The following is a 23,281-nucleotide window of genomic DNA, read 5'->3' on the forward strand; positions in this document are numbered from 1 at the left end:
CAACACCCTCTGTATGCTCCGCAGGATCTTCATATGGATCCCCCTCGACACGAGAAAAACCATTACCCAGGCCCTCATCACCAACAGACTGGACGATGGGAACGCCCTCTACTCAGGAATTACAAACAAGCTCCTGAGAGGACTCCAACACATCCAGAACGCCTCGGCCCGACTCATCCTCGATGTCCCCCTCTGCAGCCACATCACACTCCACCTGAGAGGCCTGCATTGGCTCCCCGTCACCCAAAGGATCACCTTAAAGCTCCTGATCCACGCACACAAAGCACTGCACAACACCGGACCCACCTACCTCAACAACTGACTCGGCTTCCACACCCCCACCCGAAGCCTCCGCTCAGCCAACCTCGCCCTTGCCACAGTCCCCCGCATCCGAAAAACCACCACCGGCGGCAGATCCTTCTCCTACCTCGCTGCCAAGACCTGGAACACTCTCCTCACCATCCTACGACAGACCCAGGACCTGCTGGCCTTCAGAAGACTCCTCAAGACCTGGCTCTTCGACCAGTAGCACCCCCCCCCCCCCCCCCAGCGCCTTGAGACCCTTGCGGGTATGTAGCGCGCTTTACAAATGCAGTGATTGATTATTATTACATTTAATAAGTGCTAACTTTGTATTGGGAGAAAATACAGATATGCTCTTCAGACCCAAATACAATGTAATTTAAAATCCTCTTTAATGGTTAAGGTCGATTTTTAAGTCCCAGTTCTGAAAATGCCACTTTTAGCAAGTTGGCATTTTCTTGTACTAACCGTTTTTGCCTTCTACCAGTGTCCTGGGTCTCTTGACTGTGACTGGTTCTGCTGTTGGTTTGTGTTTTCCTCCTAGAAAGTGACACAAAGGGGACTGTCTGAATGGCTTGGTGGTAGGAGTTGTGCTCTGCCCCACTTGTACTTCAAAGGGCTTGTCTCCAGCACACATAAAGGAATCTGACACCTGCCTATTGTCACCCCAGACAGCGTGGATCCTTGACTGGTGAAGCAGAGAACTTTCCAGAAACAAATACTGAAGCAGGATAGGGGTACACACCCAAATACAAAGACTGACAGAAGGTATAAATATTGGATCGTCTGAGCATCTCTTTTGTATACTCCTGGACTTGTGACAAATTCAGAAGAATGTCTTCACTGCAGGTGAAAGGATTGCGCTGCTGTCTGAAGAACTGTAACTGCTTTTTTAACCAAGGAGGACAAGAGCGTCTCTAAAGGCTATTTGGCTGGCCTCCTGTGTGACATACAAGGACATATTGAACTCCTGAGACCTTGACCTTGAACTCTGCTACTGGCCCCTGCTGGAGTGTGTACTACCCCCTAAGTGGTGTCCCTCAGGTTCCAGACTCTTGGAAGTGGTGATGTTCGTAAAATTCAGGGCTTAGTAAATTTTTCAAGAAAAACTGTCTGAAGACCGGACAGAAGATTGAGACTTACTGCCAGCCTACTTGCCTAATGTGTTGTTGGTTGGCTTTACTTTGCTGTAGATCATGCTAGGTTTTTCTCTGCATTGGGCAAAATCTCTTCAGCTGCACCTCCCAGCAGCAGTAATTGGCCTCGTGGAGCTCTCTTCCACTACAGCCGGCAGCTGCACTCCACTGGATGATTCTGAGCTCCAGAAAAACCTAAGTCCGAATATAGAAATTTTCACCAGAATTGACCTCCTTTGCCTGGAAATCCAGATTTTCCCACTCAGAGCTTTTTCTGCCATCATTGACTGCATAAATGAGACTTCATCCAGCAGCTTCCCAGCATCGACAACTTGCCTACAGACACAGCCTGCTGCCTTGCCCTGCTGAACTATACCTCCTCTAGAACTATTCTTCAAGAATTTTTCAGAGTTCAAAGGTTAGTTGAGACTGGGCTCCATGATGGTCTGACTAGACTTTTGACTTTGACCTGTTCTCACACAACCAGATTGTAGGAGGCTGGCCTGGTTTGTAGTGGGTACCTAAGGTACTTACACCTTATACCAGGTCCAGTTCTCCCTTATTAGTGAAATGTAGGCAGTTTTCTAGCAGCTTAGGCTGTCTAGAGGTATCTGTAGCAGAGCAGCTTAGGCTGAACTAGGAGACAGGCAAAGCTCCTGCAATACCACTATAGTCGCACAATACTTATACACAATAAAAGACAATACTCCGTGTTATCAAAAATAAAGATACTTTATTTTAGTGACACAAGGCCAAAAATATGAGGCAATACTCCTTATGGAGGTAAGTATTATACAGGATATATACACTAGTAACCAAAGTCAGGTAAGTACACAGTAAAGAGTGCAAACAGTGAAAAAACACAATAGATTGCAATAGGCCTAGGGGCGACACGAACCATATACTAAAATAGTGAAATGTGAATCACAAACTTCCCCTTAGGCAAGTGTAGTGTGCAGAGGGCCACTGGGAGTGTAAGAAAACACCAAAGGTAAGTAAAATACCCCACCCCATAGCCCAGGAATAAAATACAGCAAGTTTCCTCGGGACACACTATGTTGTGATAAAAGATTTTGCAAGGACCAAGCAAGACTGCAAGAAACCAAGGATGGATTCCTGGATCTGAAGAGAGGAGACCAAGTCCAGAAGTCGCAGAATATTCCAGGAAGAACAGGAGTCCCTGCCAACCTGGAAGAAGGTGCAAAAGTGGATTCTCCGGTCAGAAGAAAAGTGCAGAATTGCACCAAAGAATAGCTGCAGGTTCCTGCCTAATGCAAGATGTCCCACGTCGAGTCGTTGGATGTAGGCAGTTTTCGGTGCGGGATTCCTCCAACACGCCTTGGTTCAAGCACATTCATGATATGCATTAAAATGGAGCTGCCCAGGCCCAGGCGGGACCTTTGGGGGTCTCAAGTCGGACTGAGGAGACAGAGGGGGCTCTCAGCACTTTAGAGAGCCCTCAGAAGTTCAGGCAGCAGCCGCAGAAGAGCCAGGACACTGGGCCTACGAAGATGCAGAATGCAGTTGTTGCAGCACTACAAAGGAAAGTCCCATGCTGCTGGAGAACAACTCAGTGAGCTGTGAGTCACAGGATGGTGTGCTGGAGATCTGGGCTACACTGTGCACAAAGGATTCTTGTAAGAGGTGCACACAAGCCCATGGAGCTGGAGAAGACTCTGTGCACAGGGGTACTGTCACATCACGGGGAGGCAAGCTTTTACCTCCACCAAATTTGTACAGCTGGACCTTAGGACAGTCTGGGTCACGTCGGTCCACCACCTGTGTTCCAGGGAGCATGCTCATTGTCAGGAGAGGAGTCCCAGGGTACCGTTCTTCATCGCAAAAAGGTGCCTGCAGAAGCAGCGAAGTGTCTGTCACGCCACAGGAGATTCCTTCGGTTCTTCTGCTGCAGGAAGATGGGCAGTCCTCAGAGCGTGCACACCTTGGAAACTGTTGCAGATACTGACTGAAGTTGAAGGTTACAGTAGCTTTCCTGGATATTTTTTGTTGCAGTTACAGCAGTTTCTGGTGCAGGCTGCGGTTGATCCGACGGTCGGAAGCTGAAGCAAAGGATTCCTGGAGGAGTGTTGCAAGCTGAATCTGAGGAAACACCCAGAGGAGAGACCCTAAATAGCCCTGAGAGGGGGATTGGCTACCTACCAAGGTATGCACCTATCCGGAGGGGTCTCTGATGTTAATTTCTGGCACTGGCCACTAAGAGGCCATCAGAGGGTCCCCAAACCTTGGAATCCAAGATGGCTAACACAGGGGCACTCTGGAGGAGCTCTGGGCACCACCTTGAGGTGGTGATGAACAGGAGTGGTCACTCCCCTTTCCTTTGTCCAGTTTCGCGCCAGAGCAGGGACTGGGTGGGTCCCTGAACCGGTGTAGACTTTATTATACAAGGAGGGTACAGTTTGTGCCCTTCAAAGCATTTCCAGAGGCTTTGGAAGGCTGCCCCTCCCAAGCATGTAACACCTATTTCCAAAGGGAGAAGGTGTAACACCCTTCTCCCAAAGGAAATGCATTGTTCTGCCTTCGTGGGATTGAGCTGCTCTGTCCCCAGGAGAGCAGAAACCTGTTTGTGAGGTGGCAGCAGCTGGGGCTGCATTGGAAACCTCAGAGAGCTTGTTTGGCAGTACTGGGGGGGGGGGGGGGTCCATGGTGGAGCCCCCAGGGTGAATGCGATTGGCCCCCCAATACCAGATTTGGAATGGGAGGGACAATTCTATGATCTTAGACACCTCACATGGCCATATTCAGTTACCATGGTGAAGCTACATATGTGTTGACATATATGTAGTGCACGCATGTAATGGTATCCCCGCACTCACGAAGTCTGGGGAATTGGCCCTGGATATTGTGGGGGCACCTTTGCTAGTGCAAGGGTGCCCTCACACTCCGTAGCTTTGCACTTGGCCTTCAGTAAATGAAGGTTGGACGTAAAGGTGACTTATAAGTTACTTAAGTGCAGTGAAAATGGCTGTGAAATAGTGTGGGCACTATTTCACTCAGGCTGCAGTGGCAGTCCTGAAGAAAGGTTTGTCTGAGCTCCTTATGGGTTTTTTCTTGCGTTGTTTTCACTTTTACTGTTTGTGTAATACATACTTTACACTTTGCCTCTAAGTGAATCTTGACTGCTTTGTGCTTAACTACCGGAGCGTTAAGCACAAGTTAACTTAAACTTTCATGTTTCACCCTGACAAGGAATGTGGTTGTTGCCTGCATGGAGCATTCAATCACCTCAGCCAGTAACACAATGTTTTAAAAGCTGCCTAGGTTTTTCATTTTGTACCGTCTGCCCCCAATTAGACTAAGGCCCACACCTTCCAGGCACCTCTGTCTATTGACTCTGCATCTAGCATCATAGAAGCCATGAAACCTAACACAGCCTCTGCAGAGCAAATTATAACTGCCAGCTAATTCCAAATCTATTTTTTGCACATATCTTACTCTGCCTCTTTCATTATGTTGAAGGACTAGATGCTGCCTATAATGGATCACAGCAGATTAAACACTTTGCCAGATATGCACTCCCTCACTGTGTAATGCTGTCTGTCCTAAAATATGCATCAGAGGCCATAATGTGGTATGAAGAGCTATATAAATACTGTAATGCATGAGATAAACTTATATGTATATATGCACTTGAAAATCTGCATCTCAAAAAACTTCAGTCAATATATGAGAAATATTGATCTACTTTACACTTAATGGTCTGGTGGACCAAAGTCAAATGTCCAAGTCACAGTAATAGTTAAATATTGTTGTGTGTCTTTTTTTAAATTTTTTATAATTTAACTGTTTTATAAAACACACCTTGACTTTAAATGTGTTTTTGGGTAGTTCTCACATTGGAATAAATTAAACCTGCTCTAAGGTCTGGGAGAAGTCTTTCATCTCTCTCTCTCTCTCTCTCTCGTTACTCCATTGTACATTCTAGGCTGCATTTCCTCTGAATTTCTACATTCACAGGCAGCTGGACATTGGAGCTGGAGAAAGAACTGTTGTTGTGGACTGGATTGCAGAAGTGCAGGTATTGTAAGTCAAATACATTGCTAACAATATTTTATTATTAGGGGAGAGGCCTTTCTGGATGATTTTGTTTCAAAATGAATTTTTTTTATTTTTATTTTTTTATTTTTTTTATTTGAACAGACTTGCACTTATATCCATAGCATAGATCTAGTTAAGCTTAAGAATTATCAAGACAGCCAGGGCTTACCAGGTCAGATCATATGCTAACCAGACCTGGTCTAAGAGTGCGCCTCTATTTTTGGAGGAAGAAAACCATATATCGAGAGCTTGAGTCACAAAGTCATTTGTGGCTGTACATTTTTGTTGACAGCTTAAATTGGCTCTATTTGCACTTGACAGCTTTCTACAAAATGACACCCAGTAACCGTAAGAAAATTACTTACCTGTAACTGTGGTTCTCCAGTAATGGTATCTTTCAGAAATTCACATGCTTGAATCATCCCTGTCGTTGAGGCGGGAGCCTCATGGTAACTTCAAATACATATAGCAGTAAGTGTAACACAGTAGGCCCTAGTGGTCCAACTAGGCACTGGTATAGCCTATCCATGTTCTTTTATTAAAAAAAGAACCAAACTTGAGCTACAGCCAATCCGGCGTCAACACCCTCTAGAACACTCCCAACAGAGGTTGTTTCCCCTCAGATTTTCTAGTACAAGTGTGAAGCAAAAAGTTCATTTATGAGGGGAGCCTCTGAGGGGAGGGGGGTGGGTCACATGTGAATCTATGAAAGATACCAATACTGGAGAACCACAGTTACAGGTAAGTAACTAATTTTCTTCTCCAGTATTGGATCTTTCATAGATTCACATGCTTGAATTAGAGTAGCGAGCAGTAATATTGTCTAACTAGGTAATAGCTGTATTATAATAATAATAATAATAATGAGTAATCCTACTCCTAGCTACTATTAGATAGCAATACATCAATCTTTACAGGAAGATGACAATAAGCACAATACTCACAATCATAAACACCACAAATATCAAACTAATTACAATGATAGTAACCACAATAATCATAAGCAGAAAAGTTAACATTGACCACATGACTGAAACTCAGCTCACATACCCTTTTAGTGGAAGGTGGGATGACCAGAGAGGCTCACCTTAACTAAATAGATGCTGCAGCACTGCGTGCCCCACCGCTGTGTCCAGGTTATTCGCCTCTTCGAGACAGTAGTGCCTTGTGAAAGTATGTTGGCTGGACCATGTGGCAGCTCAATAAATGTGCTGCAGGAGCACTCTTGTGAAGAGTGCTGCCGAGGTGGCTACCGCCCTTGTCGAGTGGGCTCGAACCTTACTGCGGGACGTTTTACCGGCTTGAGCATGACAGAATTGGATTGCCAGGGCGATCTACCTTGCAATAGTCTGTTTAGACACCGGGGAGCCCTTCCTCGCATCCCCAAAGGCCACAAATAACTGGTCTGACTTGCGGATATTCTGTGTTCCTTGAAGGTAAAATTTCAAACACCTCTTAATATCCAATGAGTGCCACGTTTTTTCTGCTACCGTCTGTGGGTTAGTAAAAAAGGTTTTCATAATCACTGGTTCATTCAAATGGAAACTTGAGGGTATCTTTGAAATATATTTACGCCAGTAGTGGTGAATTGAAGAAAAGACTCTTTGATGGTGAAGGCCTGTATGTCACTTACTCTTTTGGCTGAAGAAAGAGCCAGCAACAACGCAGTTTTCCAAGACATGAATATCAGTTCAGCCCTGTGGATTGGCTCAAAAGGGGGTTTCATGAGCTGTCCCAACACCACGTTTAGGGACCATAACAGTGGGGGTTTACGCACTGATGGAAAAGCTAGAAAAAGACCCCTAAAACTGTTTCACAGTCCTAGTAGAATATAACAAGGCAGTGTTTTGTGATCGGCGGTACCTTGAAATTGCTTCTATGTGTACTTGGATGGAGGAATAAGAGAGCCCAGATTTTGCCAAGTGGAACAAATACGGAAGTACCTGTTCTGGAAGTGAAGCAGTAGGATGGATTCCTTCTGCAGCACACCACACACAAAAACGCTTCCATTTCAGTTTATAAGTCTTATTGGTGGTGTCCGCCCTGGCCTTGGCCAGGATTTCCCTACATTCTGATGAGATGTCTAAAGTGGCATATTCATTGAATTCAGGAGCCAATCCGACAAGTGTAGAGATGACTGTTCTGGTGACTGACCTGGCCCTGGTGCATGGTCAAACTGCTGGCGTTCAAATGAGTAGCACATGTGGCTGTTCCGAGAACATGAGGAGTTCTGTGAACCACACCTACCTGGGTGCTATAAGCAGGAGGCGACATCCTTCTGTCTTCATCTTGCTGATGACCCTTGGTATAAGTGAGATCAGAGGATCAAAAGCGTAGGCATAGACCCCTGACATCTTATCAAAAATGCATTCCCCCACAACCCTTTTTGAAGAAGCAAGCTTGCATAATAGGGGCATTTCTTGTTCTCGTATGTTGCAAACCGATCGAGATTTAGTCTGCCCCGTATCCAGAAGAGTTGGTCAAGAACCTCCTGATCTAGCTCCCACTCGTTATACGGGATAATCTTTCTGCTCAGAGTCTGGTAGGATGTTGGTCTGTCCTGACATGTGCTCTCCCCTCAGATAAATGTTTCTTATGGCCCATTTCCAGATGTTCTGAGCTTGTTGTGAAAGCTGTAGAGACCTTGTGCCACCCTGCTTGTTTAGATAAAACTTGCTTGTGGTATTGTCCGTCCTGATCAAAACATCTGAGTTTTGGAGGCTTGGTTAAAAAAAAAGAAAAAAAAAGCTTTTAGAGCCAGATCTATTGCCTTGAGCTCTAGCTGGTCTATGTGGAGTTGCTTGTCCTTTTGAGTCCAGGATCTGCTTATTTGCAAATCCTGAAAGTGGGCACGCCAACCCTCAAGGGACGCATCCGTTGTCACTGTGTAGCGAGGTACTTGAAGAAATGTAAGGCCGCTGAACAAGTTAGCCGGTGTCGCCCACCAAGACATGGCAGCCCGCATTGCCAATGTGATGAGAATTTGGTCCTCGAAGGAACCTTGCAACTGAAGCCACTGAGCATCCAGTTGCTCCTGTAGGGGTTGCATACGTAGTCTGCAATTTGGGATCAGCGGAATACATGATGAGATCATTCCCATTAATGACTTGTAAATTCGAACTGAAACAAACCTTTTTGTCGAGAGCTTGTGGGCCAAGCTGGACAGATTTTGTTTTCTTTCTTGAAACGGGTATGCTTTGTTTTGTTCAGTATCCAGTGTTGCCACCAAGAAATTCAGTTTCTGCGTGGGGTGAATGTGGGATTTTAGATACTTGATGGTAAGCCCGAGATCCTCGAAAAACTGGAGGCAGGCGGTTGTGTGGTGTACCACCTGAGCTCTTGAGGATGCCTTGATGAGCCAGTCGTTGAGATAGGGAAAAACCTGCATGCCCAACTAGTGTAGGTGCGCTGCTACTGGAGCTAACATCTTTGTAAAAAAAATTCTGGGGGCCGATTTCAATCCGAAGGGAAGGACACGAAACTGCAGATGCATACCAGTTACCCTGAACCTGAGGAATTTGCGATGGTTTTGATATATTGGAATGTGAAAATACGCATCCTGGAGGTATAGGGATGTCATGTGATGTCCGGGATTCAAGAGGCGCAAGATGTCCTGCAGCGTTACCATCCTGAACGACCTGCTTCTTCAGGAACTTGTTTCTGGATCTTAAGTCCAGAATGGGGCGCCATTCTCCTGAAGGCTTCTTTACAAGAAAGTAGCGTGAATAGAATCCCTGGTTCCTGTGAAGAGTTGGGACCAGTTCTATTGCCCCTTTGCACAACATCACATACACATCCTTGAGGAGTTGCTTTAATCGGCGGACGGATATTTGGTGGTTTCTGAATGAACTCCAGAGTATGCCCCTGGGCCACTATATCCAGCACCCTCCTGTCGGATGTTATACGTGACTATCGAAGGAAGTGACGAGTGATGCGATCCCCAATTCTAGACCTCTGGGTAGTGTAGGTAGCTGGTATGACTGTCCGGTCATTGCTTTCTGCCCGTATCCCTTCCAGGTGCAATGGATCTTCCCTTTGCGGGGTGTCTAAGCAGCAGTAGGTGGCAACCGATAATGCTGCTGGTGCTGACTGTATTGTTGTTTGGGTCCTGCTGGAGAGGACTGGTACTGTGGTCTATACTGTTGGAAACCACCCCGAAAGGAGTAACTTCCTCTACCCCTTGCACCTCAAAGGCTGTTTCCTGAACTGTATGTACCAAGGGATTTTGCTGTGTCTGTATCTGTCTTGATGGCTTGCAGAAGTCATCCTCATGCTTCCCAAAGAGGCTTTCCCCATCAAATGCCATGTCCAGAATTCTACTCTGAACGTCCTGGCGAAAGGAAGTAGACTTCAGCCACCCCTGTCTACACAAGACCGCTGCACCTTCTAGCTGCCGTGAAATGTCAATTGTGCAATCGATGATCTCTGCTGCAATCGGCTCACCCTCCTGTAACACCTTCTTTGCCGCCAACTTGGCATCCTCAGGCAAGAGGACTATATGAGCAGACATGTCTGCCCATATTTGGCGATCATACCTGCCCAGGATGGCTAACGAGTTAGCTGCCCTCACTGTAATCGCAGCCACTGAGGAAAATTTCTTCCCAATATTGTCCAAAGGCCGTCCATCCCTGTCTGGAGGTGATGTGATTGGTGTTGAAGGATTCTTTGAGTGACGCTGCGCCGCCTGAGATATGACAGAATCTGGTTTTGGGTTGGGACACTAAGCAGGCTGGAGTGTTATCTGGGGCTTTATACTTCTTTTCCAGCCGTGGCATCTGGGAAGGTATTGTTGCTGGATTTTTCATTGCCTTCAACCCCTCCTGCCATAAAAAATCCACTATACGAATAGCCCTAACAGACTTCTTTGAGGGCTCTTAAAAGTCATATAAGAATCAATCAGTTTCCTGGGAGATAATGGGTAAGTGAAATATTTGTGCCGCCCTTTCCATCAAATTATGGAAGCCCCCAATAACCTCCGAGGGTGAATCAACTGGCCCTGCTGGTGGTCGTGACAGTGTAGGAATGAGGTTTTCATTCCACTCACTAGGAGCTGTCTCAGATATCTCTCCTTATTCTCTCTCCTCATCTGTAGAGTTATGATAATCTGTGGTTGGTGAAGCAAAGGAATGCTTCTGTGTGGCGTTCCCGGGTGACTGGAAACAGTGGTCTGCAGAGTCATCTGCGGGGTGTAGGTCCTGGATGGAGTCGACGACAGTGATGGCAGAAACCTTCAATAATAATCCTTCAACATACCTTGGAGGTCTGGCACCAAAGATCTAGGCATGGGAAAGGAAGCCTCCATCTCAAATGTGGTGTATGACGGATCCTGTTGGAGTGCGGTAGACTAATAAGTGGGCTGGTTCTGCCCTTCATCCTCCTCATCCAGGTCCTGGCATTTTACATGCAGTTGCGACGGACTACCGGCTGCACCAAACATTCCCTCCTCCTGAGAATAAATGTCATCATCCAAGAGATGCTGAGGAGAGTACGGCAACACTTTGCTTGGGAAGGTATTCCTCGGAGGATTGGAGATGTTTTCTCTCCCATGGTTATGAAAGAAAGAGGGAGGAATCTTGCAGAGTCTTGCTGAGCCATGAAATCTCCGGAAGATGGAGTCGTCGTAGACGGTTGCGTCGGCGAAACCGCTGATTTCCTCGATGACTATGTCCCCGTCTGTAGAGTTTTTGTCGACGATTCTTCCCCCATCGGTGGTTTTCTCAACGGTACCTTCTTCGCCCTCGTCGGGTGTTTCACTGACAGAAGTGCCACCGTCGACGGATGGAACAACGAGGCTTCCGTCAGTGATTCCTTCGTCGGCGATACTTTCTTCTAGATCTTGGCAGTAATGATCGTCATCAATGAGTGGCGACGACTTAACGATCATCGGTGACACCGCTGTAGTGAACGTCGACGTTACCATTGTCTCAGTGACCGTCGACGACGAGCCTTTCTTGGCAGCATCTGTGGAGAATCTTCCCGGGTCCTTCTCCGGTGACAGGGACAGAGAGGCACTTCTTGGGGGTGCCTTTTTTCCCCTCCACAGGTGTGGTAGGCTCGGAGTAAAACTTTTTGAGTCTTAAGTGGGTCTCTGATCCCGAGGCAGCACTTTCCTGGCGCTTATGTTTCTCCACAGAGATTTGTTTCATTTTAGCCATCTTTCTTAAATGCTCTGTAGGTAGTTTATCCTTCTCTCCGGGTCTTTTTAAAGAGTGAAGTGTGAGATGAGGCTTTGCTCCTATCTGAAGAAGGATTTTCCATGGCCTTCTGCTTTTGGAGCCACAAGAAGTCTACCCTCATGGTCTTTGAGGGTTTTGTGACTGAAGGTGCAACAGATCTTAGTCTCACCTTGTGATCTCTAGATGCATTTCTTGTGGGGATCATCAATATGAAGTCTTTTCTTCCCACAACTGCCACAGTCTCTGAAAATTCCTTTCTTAGTCTGTTGGGACATTCTGTCCACTGCAAATCTGGATTCTCTGAGAGAAAATATTCCTGTCATAAGAATAAACTGAGCAGAGCTCAGGGAGGCTCCCTTCACACGACGTGCGGTAGAAAATCTAAGGGAAAACTGCCTCTGTTGGGAGTGTTGACGCCTGATTGGCTGTAGCTCAAGTTTGGTTCTTTTTTTTATAAAACTACATGGCTAGGCTATAACAGTGCCTAGTTGGGCCATTAGGGCCTACTGTTACACTTACTGCTGTATGTATTTGAAGTTACTGTGAGGCTCCCACCTCGACGACTGGGATGATTTAAGCATGTGAATCTATGAAAGATACCAATACTAGAGAAATGTTTTTATTAATACATTATTGTAAGCCATAACTGTTGTAAATTATGATAGTAAATCCCCACAGAACGAATAGGGGGAGTTTGTGCATCAAGGTATGGTTTGTCTTCCACCTTGGTGAACACCCACAAATGTGAGCAATCACAAACACGTCTGTGACTATTCCCCACCTACAAATTGATTGTATCAATCCGAGATGGACTAATACTTTAAGGATGGGGAGGCGAATGGAATACAGTGAGGGTTCTCCCTGGGGGAACAATGTTTTCACTGTGGAGAGGAAAAAGTTAGTATGTACATAGTACTACCTTTGACCAATAGAGAGCCGTACCTTGCGTACATTTACAGGTGAGAGCAGTACGTGTAGAGAGATAAAGGAGATTATATGTTTTGACCACTAATGTATACTGATAGACTAATAAATGGGGCAAACCTTTTCTTCATCAGCTATCCATTTTTACTGAAAAAAAGATTTGCATGATAAAGCTTACTGTGCTGTAGGAGAATCTTTCACTTGGTGGAGGATAGGTTGGTTTATAATGTAACAATTATATTCAAAATTGAACCTGTTCTTAATCTATATCTGGGTGAACGTCCTTTTGTGATAGTTTTGTGATACTCCACCTAGCAGTGACTGAACGTTCAAAGTGGTGGGCAGTACAGGCAATGAGGTGGATCCAATCGGATCCAGATGGTATTACTGAGCACGATCCAGCTTCCCTCAGTAAAATATACAAAATTTGTTCTGGTGTAAGTTAGCACTGGAAAATATTCAGCACTGCCCTTACATTATCTGCTTTCCGTTCCGAGTAGCAACCCTCAGGTGGTGAAGAGGCTCCAGCCGGTCCCAAAACAAAGGCCTAATTTAAACAGGCGTCTGCATTATTTTTGTTCTAGTAGCATCTTGGGCGGGAGATATCTGGAGCTGAACACCTAGATACTAACGCAATGTAGGGAAACAAAAATACACTATATTCAGTTCACAAGTACTTAAGGCAAACTATGTTTTGTAGTTTTTTGTTTTACCTTGTTCAACTCGTATATATAAAAACAAATATGCATACACTTTAAGGTTCTCGGATGTACGAGTAGTTACATAAATAATTTAAATGGCACTTAATAATTTTTTATTTATTTTGTTATAGCGCTAGTGTCAGCGCACTTTGCATCACACCCACACATTATGGAGACAATAGATCCTACACATGTGTAAATCAGTGTACGTGATAGGTTACATAAAACAATGAGAATTACGAGGAGTTGCATTTTGTTATGATGCCTGGTCCGGAATGAAAGTCTGGATTTTAAATACATCACAGTGATTGAGGTTTTCTGTGTTACTGCTTTGTCAGTACCAAAAGCAATACCTCTTAGCAACCTCAGAAAATGGTAGATCGCAAGAAATATACACCTATGAGTTGAAGTTTCGATGCAGCTCCATTATACTAGTTCATGGGCAGTCATTCTGTATTAAAAGGACTGCAGCTTATTAACTGCAAATAACAAAAGGATCTGTGTCCAATGCAGTAACAAACTTATCTACAAAAACTACAAATCTGTGATCTGTAGGTTACATGTTGTGCTTTGCAGCAGGCTCAATAACCCTCTGTGCTACTTTGAGTTAAACTTTAACTAGGCCTTACACAGATCTCCCTGGAAAACACATTAACTACCAGGACTAAATCACCATTATTATCCCCTAAAAGTTGCTTGATACAAATAGATCATTGCAGCAGGAGGCTTAACCCAATGAGATTTTAAAATGAAGTTTCTTCGATATCTATTATTCAATTCAAGGCATATTTACTGTCACATACGCCCTTGTTGCCCTTTTCTTTGAAGCAGAAATGTTTAATAAATTAATTTATAAGTTGAATGTCTGACTTTCTTGAGTCAATCTCCTTTTTGCTGACACTCCTTGATCTCTCCCTCTCCAAAATGTGTGTTCCTTGGATTCCAATTCCAGCTGTGGTTGTGGGGAATAAATTAATAGGCTGAATTCAATCCCAACCTTTTAGGAGGATATACAGGAGACAGTTTTACTGCCAAGTAAATTTTGAACACAAATGCTTAAATTATGAATTTTATTGCACAATTTTCAGACAATATATAAAAAAAAGCGTAGGTTTTACAGTCATTAAAACTAGAGTCACTCAATATGGATATTTACAGATGGAAACCTGTCAAGTCATCAGCAATAAAATGCACACATACAATTCCTCTCTCCTCATGTTGCTACAGTCAAACCACGGCATTGGCACATTGGGTGAAATTGGGTGCTCACTAACATCCAGAAGTATGTTTTCAATCAAATTTAATTACACTCATTGAGAACTTTTGACAGATAAAAGGTTACTTGTGAATCCAAAGTTGATAAGAACTTCTTTCATAGCTTTACATTCTTCAACAGGCTGTTACACGTAGTGTTATCTTTCCTGCTTAAAGAAAGAGTGAGGGTTCTGGTTAACAGATTTATGATCCCACTAATGCACCCTTGTCATGAAATAGCAAAGGTGCATGCTACACTCTTGATTGATGACCTCATTCTTTCTTTTGAGGCCCAGATTAAAATTTTGTTTTTGGTATTATTATTTTATTTTTATTTTTTAGAAATTCGTCCTTGATGTAAAAGGCAACACAATTGTGCTTCATTGTTTTGAAGCGGCCATGCCTATTGTTAACTAGCTGGAGCCCTACAAATCCGAGTTAGTTATAAACCCCATAAAATGGTACAAAATGTACTTACTTAAAAAACAACTGAAAGGCAATTTAGAATTTCAGAGGCTTTAAGTGGGAGTCCTGCAGATAACTCAATCCCTGCTGCGATGCTTTGGAACATAGTGACCAGCTCTTTTCTTTGCATAGAAACAATGATTACCTGAGTTCTAAAGAATGTATCTGCCTGCCTGCCAGCTTTAGTTTTTAAGTCTTACATGAGGATTTCAGTGCAAACACTTGTATTTTTCATCTGCTACCTTCCCCGAAAGCTGGAAACACGCTGAAGTCAACGCCCTACTAAAGAAACCTACGTCTGACCCAAGCGACCTGAAGAACTTCCGCCCCATCTCACTCCTCCCCTTCCCTGCCAAGGTAATAGAGAAGACTGTCAACAAACAGCTTACCAACTTCCTGGAAGACAACAACCTTCTCGACCCCTCACAATCTGTATTCCGAGCCAATCACAGCACTGAAACCGCCCTCATCTCAGTCACAGACGACATCAGAACCCTGATGGACAACGGTGAAACAGTCGCCCTCATCCTCCTCGACCTCTCGGCTGCCTTCGACACTGTCTGTCACCGCACCCTAATAACCCGCCTCCGCTCCACCGGGATCCAAGGCCAGGCCGTGGACTGGATCGCCTCCTTCCTCTCCAACCGCTCTCAAAGAGTCTACCTCCCACCTTTTCGCTCAAACCTCACTGAGATCATCTGCGGCGTCCCTCAAGGCTCCTTGCTCAGCCTGACACTCTTCAATGTTTACATGAGCCCCCTCGCCGACATCGTATGCAAGCACATCATCATCATCACCTCCTACGCCGACGACACTCAACTTATACTTTCCCTCACCAAGGACCCTGCCAGCGCAAAGACCAACCTACAAGATGGTATGAAGGACGTCGCAGATTGGATGAGGCTCAGCCGTCTGAAACTGAACTCAGACAAAATGGAAGTCCTCATCCTCGGCAACACCCCGACCGCATGGGACGACTCCTGGTGGCCCACGGCCCTTGGCACCGCCCCGACCCCCTCAGACCACGCCCGCAACCTTGGTTTCATCTTGGACCCTCTTCTCACCATGACCAAACAAGTCAACGCAGTGTCCTCCTCCTGCTTCCTCACCCTCTGCATGCTCCGCAAGATCTTCCGCTGGATCCCCGCCGACACAAGAAAAACCGTGACCCACGCCCTCGTCACTAGCCACCTGGACTACGGCAACACCCTTTATGCTGGGACCACCGCAAAACTCCAAAAACGTCTGCAACGTATTAAAAACGCCTCTGCCCGCCTCATCCTCGACGTACCCCGCAACAGCCACATCTCCGCACACCTGAGACACCTGCATTGGCTCCCAGTCAGCAAAAGGATCACCTTCCGACTTTTCACCCATGCACACAAAGCCCTCCACGACAAGGGACCAGAATACCTCAACTGACGCCTCAGCTTCTACGCCCCCACCCGTCCGTCTCCTCCGTTCCACCGGCCTCGCTCTCGCTGCCGTCCCTCGCATCCGCCGCTCCACGGCGGGTGGGAGGTCCTTCTCCTACCTGGCGGCCAAGACTTGGAACACCCTCCCCACCAGCCTCAGGACCACCCAGGACCACTCCGCATTCCGGAGACTCCTCAAGACCTGGCTCTTCGAGCAGCAGTAACCCCCTTCCCCCTAGCGCCTTGAGACCTGCACGGGTGAGTAGCGCGCTTTATAAATGTTAATGATTTGATTTGATTTGAACTTGAAGCATGCTGCCACACCAGTCCATTTACTTACACTCTACGTATCTGCTTCTCCTGTCTTCTCCATGGATCTTTTGGACCTCCTCTTATTTCCAAGGCTCTATTGCAGTGGTGGCCAGATGTGAGCCTGCTGATCTGATAAACACAGTAATTTTAGACCACCTGGAAAAGGGCAGAGAAAGATTTGTACAGAAGGAGAGCAAAACTCTTCAGTTCAGACTTCACTGTTTCCTATTTCATCACACTGTGGGTGGTGTCTGTGTTCAGACTACACCCAACCCTGCGATAGAATGAGGGAAGGGTGGGGGTTTGAGCAGGAGTAGTAAAGGGCACAGGATGATATGAAATCATTTTCTTCTAGTCTTAGGTCTTAGGCTATAAGCATTATAACCCACATCTGAATAGATTGTTCTTCGCAGTTGTTTCCTTCTTTCTTTTTTTTATTTTTAATATGTTGGGTGAGAGTCAGGTCAACATGAGTGTGCCATGTCCTCACACATGCACACAAATGTAGATGCCAGTCAGTTTCTTAGACTGTGAGGTTTCTCCTGCTGACAGACACAAAATGCAGACTCCTGTCACAGATGAATGAAAGCATGTTCTTAACAGCATTTAAATGTGACTGCTTTGTTTAAGGTTACCCAAACACACCCTTGGTTGAATCACCACTAACTAAACCCATAGCTGATGTGTGAGGAAAGATAGGCTTTCAACATTAAACTGTTACTAGATGGATAGGATTTTTAAGGTGTTTTGTTACTAGTACTGCTGTGCAATTCGCTGTTTAAATGAGGTGAGTATTAGACTTGTATTTTGTTATCTTTCTGAACCTAAATTATAAAGATTTTAAAAGACTGGGTTGTTGCTTCAGTGGACCTGCAATGTTATCAGATTAAAATAAGTGGGGCCCTTGATATTACCTGAAATGTAACTACATTAAAGCTTTGCCCAATAATGTGACTAAATGAAAGTCACTGAGGAAATTGCATTACCTAGAGTTCTGCAGCACCATATAGTTCACTTGGATTGTATCGCCATCAAAATGAACATGCCTTCTTAGTTAATATTCAATGAAACACCATTTCGATGAAGTGGACTTCGAATGCATTAAATTCATTGGGGACAATAAGTTAAATTGGAATACAAGCCCATTAAACTGAGTGGGGCATCTCCTTTGACTAAATCTTCTGTGGTCAGCTAGTCCTCTTAGGTATCCTAGATTATTGCTGCTTTAAGGTCAGTGGCACCATTGAGCCCGACTCATATGTTGCTTTGCTAAACCAAGTGAGAGTATTGAGTTGTCCTGGAACTTGGCTCCATCGAAGTTGCTGCTGCCACAATGCTAATCTAAATGTGAACTTTATGAAAAGGAGTTGGAATATTGTATTACCTTGGATGATACAGCAGTATAGTGATTGTGGTGACAAGGAATAGTCAATTAGGTCACTGAACTGTGAATCCTCTCGGGTGTCTCCAACCAGTCAAGCAGGAGCTCCCAGTAGCTCCCATACACCTTCAGAGTAACTCTCCTTGAGTTCATCTTTAAATAAGCAAAGCACAGTGTCACATTTTTCTTTTAAAGTTAAGGGAAGGCTGTATTTACTTTATCTCAATTATCATCGGGCTGCAAAAAGAGCCCAATAATGAGCAATGTTCAGTCAGATTTATGGGCGAGGATGGGGCATTGAGTTGAATACCTGAAGCAAAAAGTCCTTTTTGACTCCATATAGGAGTGCGAGGCCAAAATGATGATTCTGAATGGTTATCAATTAGACAAAATTAAAATGAAAAGTTACCTTAATTTCAATTTTCTCCCATTTCAAAGTGTCACATTGACGCACAGCAGGCCATTTGCTCCCAGCAGAGAGTAGACACTGCCACATTTGTAACTGAAAAATAGTACTTCTTTAACTGGGAGAATTATAAAGTGATGAAAATGTTTTTTATGAAACAATGTCTTAATGTCTTTCTCCAATTTTAATTAATTACTTATTAATGTTTTATGATGCATGTTGCTTCACTTAAAATTCCTCCCTATAAACAAATGTACTTTTCTGTTAGAAATATGGCACCATGTCTGCAGGCCAGTGAGTGCAAGATGCCCGGTATTTGTAAATGTGACACTTGGAAATGGGATAAAATGTAAATGTTTTTTTTTTTTTTTAATCCATATAAGCAGTTATCCCTCAGTTTAATTTTCTCAACACAATGCTATATTTCTAAGTGAAAAATACAGCCATTATTTTAAGTGGGAGAAATTTAAAGTTTAGAAAAATGTCCTATACTCTGAACATTTTTGCAGAACATTTTGCTGCACTTTAAATTTCTCCCATTTAAAAAAAATAGTTGTATGTTTGTTATGCATATAACTGTGCACCTGTTCATACATTCCCAAGAGCCATGTGCTCACTGATACAAATGGCAGCCCTGTCATACTGCCCCTAGTCTATGTATTTTGTTCAAACCATAGTATGTAGCTCTGTTCATTAGGCTTGTTCAATTAAGCTAGGTGTGGGAGCGCCTGGTAATAATGTGCAAGTTGCTTAGCCTTCAGTAACTCACATTGGTTTTCTGTGATATGAAGCAGCTCTCACTACAGAAAAGGTTGGTCTAAAGCCATTGAGACCAAATCATTAACCAGAACTATTACTGAATAAAGTCAGAAGGGCATGAAGTCCACCAGGAAGGTGGCTTTATTCCACATCTCGGGCCACCCAAAGGAGGCATTTATTGGTTGTGATTAATTAAAATGAGCAGCACCATTTATTTGACGTGTAATGTATCTCCAATTAAGTAATTTGAGGCCATTAAATTAACTTTGAATGTGACTGAATCAGGCACGTTTGTGTGCCCACTAAACTGACCTGTAATGTCACTGTATTAAAGCCGATTAGTCTTTTGAGTGTACCAGGAACGTGATGTGGATTTTGTTTTGCTATCCAATCCGATGTTGCCGAATGTAGATATGTATGCATCTAATATAAAAAAAAAATATATAAGCTGCTATTAGTTTTCCTCAGTGTGTTTGCCTTTGACTTTAATGGATTCACATTCTAGGTCTGATTATGTCAGTATGCAGTATTTATAAAGTGTGAACCTAGCCAATATGTAGTCTCGTAGGCAAAAATAAGGGAACTCAGAATTTAGAAACTTTCCTTACCATATATTACTTGGGCCACCTAATTGTTGATTTTTGTTTTTTGTTTTTTTATGGGTGTTATTAAAAATAAAAAAAATGAATTATTACTTTGGGATGGGTGAATACCCATTCAACTAACAACCACAGCCCTTGTCAGGTGAAACCTCAGTCCCAAATGAAGCTGATCTCAAGCCCCTGTTAGCTATGGCACAGAGCAGACATGCTTAATCTGGGGGCAATGTGTGACGTCTTCATGCAGTACCATAACTATAATAAAGTAAAATTCTGAACAATAAAATACTCAAACTGAATTGGAAAAATTAAATTCATTACAATGGCAGCAACCCAATAAGAGGAACCAAAGAGGTTTTAAAAAAGTGTTAGGTAGAAATAGTCAGAAAGGGCCAAAGATAATCAAGTTGTCATAGACCAGGAACCAGGTTTGATTTCAGGCTGATGGTGAGGGAGTGCAGAATGGATAAATCAACCCTTTCCATCTGGTCAAATATTTTACCCTCTGACTAAGTCCTTTAAGTCCCAATCTGCCAAAGGAGTACACTTTTCGATCCCTCGAGAATCTCAGGCACTCAGAGACTCAGAGGGTGTCAGGCAGAGACCAACAGCAGTACCTAGTCCTAGTTGCCTCTGGTCAGCTGGGAACTTACAGGAAAACGTCTCTTCTAGCTTGTTTTTTCAATATAGCTTGAAGAGGTCTGCCGTATGACCCCCTAGAGTCCACGTTGTCCTGGATGCAAGAGGTAGTAGATCGAGACCATTGGGGCTCCTCATGTCACCGGCTGCAGGGCCAACCCCGTTCCAATCATCCACAGTTCCAGAAAGTGCTCTGAAGTGAGGTGCCACTCTTAAGCTTGGCACTAGCTAATTGGCCAGAATGACTCCCTGGGGAAGCCCTAACCAATGGTGTAACAGTTCACAGAGCCACCGTACCCACTTTGGTCATTTTCAAGATGAGTCTTCAGCCACACTAAACGTGGACTGTGAGGGCTAGGGCTGAGTGTGGGGGGGGGGGGATACTATGGTAATCCTAGGGTCCTGCATCTAACAATAAAAACTAGTTTGGAGCAGCCACTGTAACCATAACAAACACAATGATAGACATCTGGGAGGAAGATAAAAGCTGAGTCCTTTAGCAACCAGGCAGTAGATTGATGAGGAATTTCTAGGCATCCTGTTCTTTTCTCTTTCAACTGTGCCTCGAGTGCTCTACCAGAATCCAGCAGACCTGCCAATGAGGATTTGACACTGTAGTGTCAAACATGATGTCCACAGCCCCCGCACATTCTGTGGAGTTTAGAGGAGTCTTCTCTGCTCATTAATGTCTGCCTATTTTTTTTCTCTCTGGAGAGGCGTTTCACAGCTGTTCACAAATATTCATTAGGAATTACTGCCTAGGAAAAGTTAAAGTGGCAATGCTAATTAGCCTTCAGGAACTTCGGGGAGGGAAAAGGCAGCTTTCTAAATGTTACTTTTCCTTAATATTAGTTATTTATCAAAGTTTGTAATTGAATTGCATTTTCAATAATTAGTAAATATTTTTTCTGCTAGAATATTCCATTTTGAGATACAGTATTAGTATTTTAATCTGTAGTCTGATTTAGGGTTGCCACAGTGAAAATAGCTTTTGAGTGCTAGTCAGTCTCAGAACATGTTAACATATCATTTCTACCGTTTCCGCGCCAGTAAAGGGCCTTTACTAGCTCCTCTGGCCCTTAACTGCACTGGCGTCATAAACAAGATTTCTCCTACTGTGCTGGGCCAAAGGGGGACAGCCTTGTCGTAAATTGAGGATCTCTTCTCCGCGTCTCTCCTCAGGATGCCGAAAGGCACGGCACCTTTTGACCCCCGAAAGGGGCACAAAGCAAGAACACGTCTCGCCTGATGAAGAGCCTGAACCGCCTCTCCCCAGGGCCAAACATTCAAAATATTTGAAACACTGACCCTCGGCGACTTGGGGCCCCTGTTCAGTGCCGCACGGCACCCAGCCGCACACTCTGCAGTGCACTGAGGGCCGTAAGGTAGGCTCACCAGGAAGGGAGGTTTCTCCTCACTTGAGCGGCTCTGCTGCTCCTCTCCGTGTGCCCACCTGACCGGAAGCTCACGACCGCGGAATTACGCGGCCGTCCTGTTCCCAATACCGCCCCACCCCCCCAATAATAGCAGCCTTGACACAGCCCTTTACTGGCGCGGAAACGGCAGCAGTCCTCCGGGGAAGGGGGTTCCATTGTAACTGGCCAGGTGGGGTCTTGTAATAATAAAGGACAAGGGAAGGGGGTTATAAAATCCAGGAAAGGGTTTTTACTGTTTCTCAAGCTGGCACTACATTTTCAGGAAGCCATAATACTAAACAGGGTCGTTCTGGTTGTTCCGATCAAACTCAGCTAGTGGATGCTGGCAGGTTGGTATCTCCTCTAATGCCTTTTTTGAGGAGAGCTACTTGCAGTTTTGGGATGTAGTCTTCTCCCTTGCCCCCGGCTTCCCCGGTTCTCCCCCCTGGGCGGGGGGAATCGGCTAGTGAGAAAGAGGCTACACATGCTCCATCTGCAGAGTATGGTGAATCACAGGCCCCCCCGCCCCCTAATGAAGAAAGCAGTTTTACACCCTTCCCCCTCTCAAGACTCCACCGTGCAGAGTCTCTTGATATCATTATCAGAAGAGATTAGGGGCAAATTTGAGATGTCTGAGCACAAACAAGTTAAAATCAGAGAATCTTGTGCTGCACTAGAGTCCAAACTCAATGTGCTGACGGAGAGGTTGAACAACTTGGAGTTGGTTGTTTCAGAGCAAGAGGCCCAAGTGCTATCTCATTCTCGAGACATTTCCTTGTTGACACGTAAGGGCGAGGTGCTGCAGGAGAAGTTGCAATCTCTGGAGAACAACTTGCGGAGGAACAATGTTAGGCTATTGAATGTCCCTGAAGGGTTGGAAGGGGATAATATTAAGGCCTATGTAATGACGTTGTTCAAGAAATGATTTCCCTCCATGGATCATGCGAAATTGGAAGAAGATATTCAGAGAATCCATCGTGACCCTTTTAGAAGGAAGCCAGACAAGAAGACACCTCAGAAAATACTTATCAATTTTGGTACTTATTCTATCAAAGAGAAAGCCTTGTCAGAAGCTCTCAAGGCGGGCACTTTTTCAATGGGCGACTGGTCTTTCAGGATACGCTCAGACCTTTCTAAAGCAACGCTCGACAGGCAGTGGGAGTTGAGCAAATATATTCAGGATGTCAGGTCTTTTGGAGCCACGGTTCAGATGAGGTTTCCTGCATTTTTGAAGATTATGTAGAATAACACTGTTTAATATTAGAGATCTTGTAGAGGTTCAGGCCCTACTTGAGAAGATGAAGTCCTCTCGTTGATGGTTTATCTCTGTTTATAGCCGT

At 44.6% G+C, this 23,281-nt stretch overlaps 1 protein-coding gene across 5 annotated transcripts in view; it reads left to right on the top strand.

The window, feature by feature from the left end:
* The window catches only part of LOC138265575 (G2/mitotic-specific cyclin-B3-like), a 248,864-nt gene that overhangs the window by 112,814 nt on the left and 112,769 nt on the right, over positions 1–23,281 (top strand). For all 5 annotated transcript variants that reach the window (XM_069213402.1, XM_069213405.1, XM_069213406.1 and 2 more), the window contains exon 7: positions 5,383–5,475. In XM_069213402.1, the coding sequence (XP_069069503.1) occupies positions 5,383–5,475 (93 nt within the window). The remainder of the gene's footprint in view (positions 1–5,382; positions 5,476–23,281) is intronic.

Source organism: Pleurodeles waltl, chromosome 11 (assembly GCF_031143425.1).
Source record: "Pleurodeles waltl isolate 20211129_DDA chromosome 11, aPleWal1.hap1.20221129, whole genome shotgun sequence".
Taxonomy (NCBI): Eukaryota; Metazoa; Chordata; class Amphibia; order Caudata; family Salamandridae; genus Pleurodeles; species Pleurodeles waltl.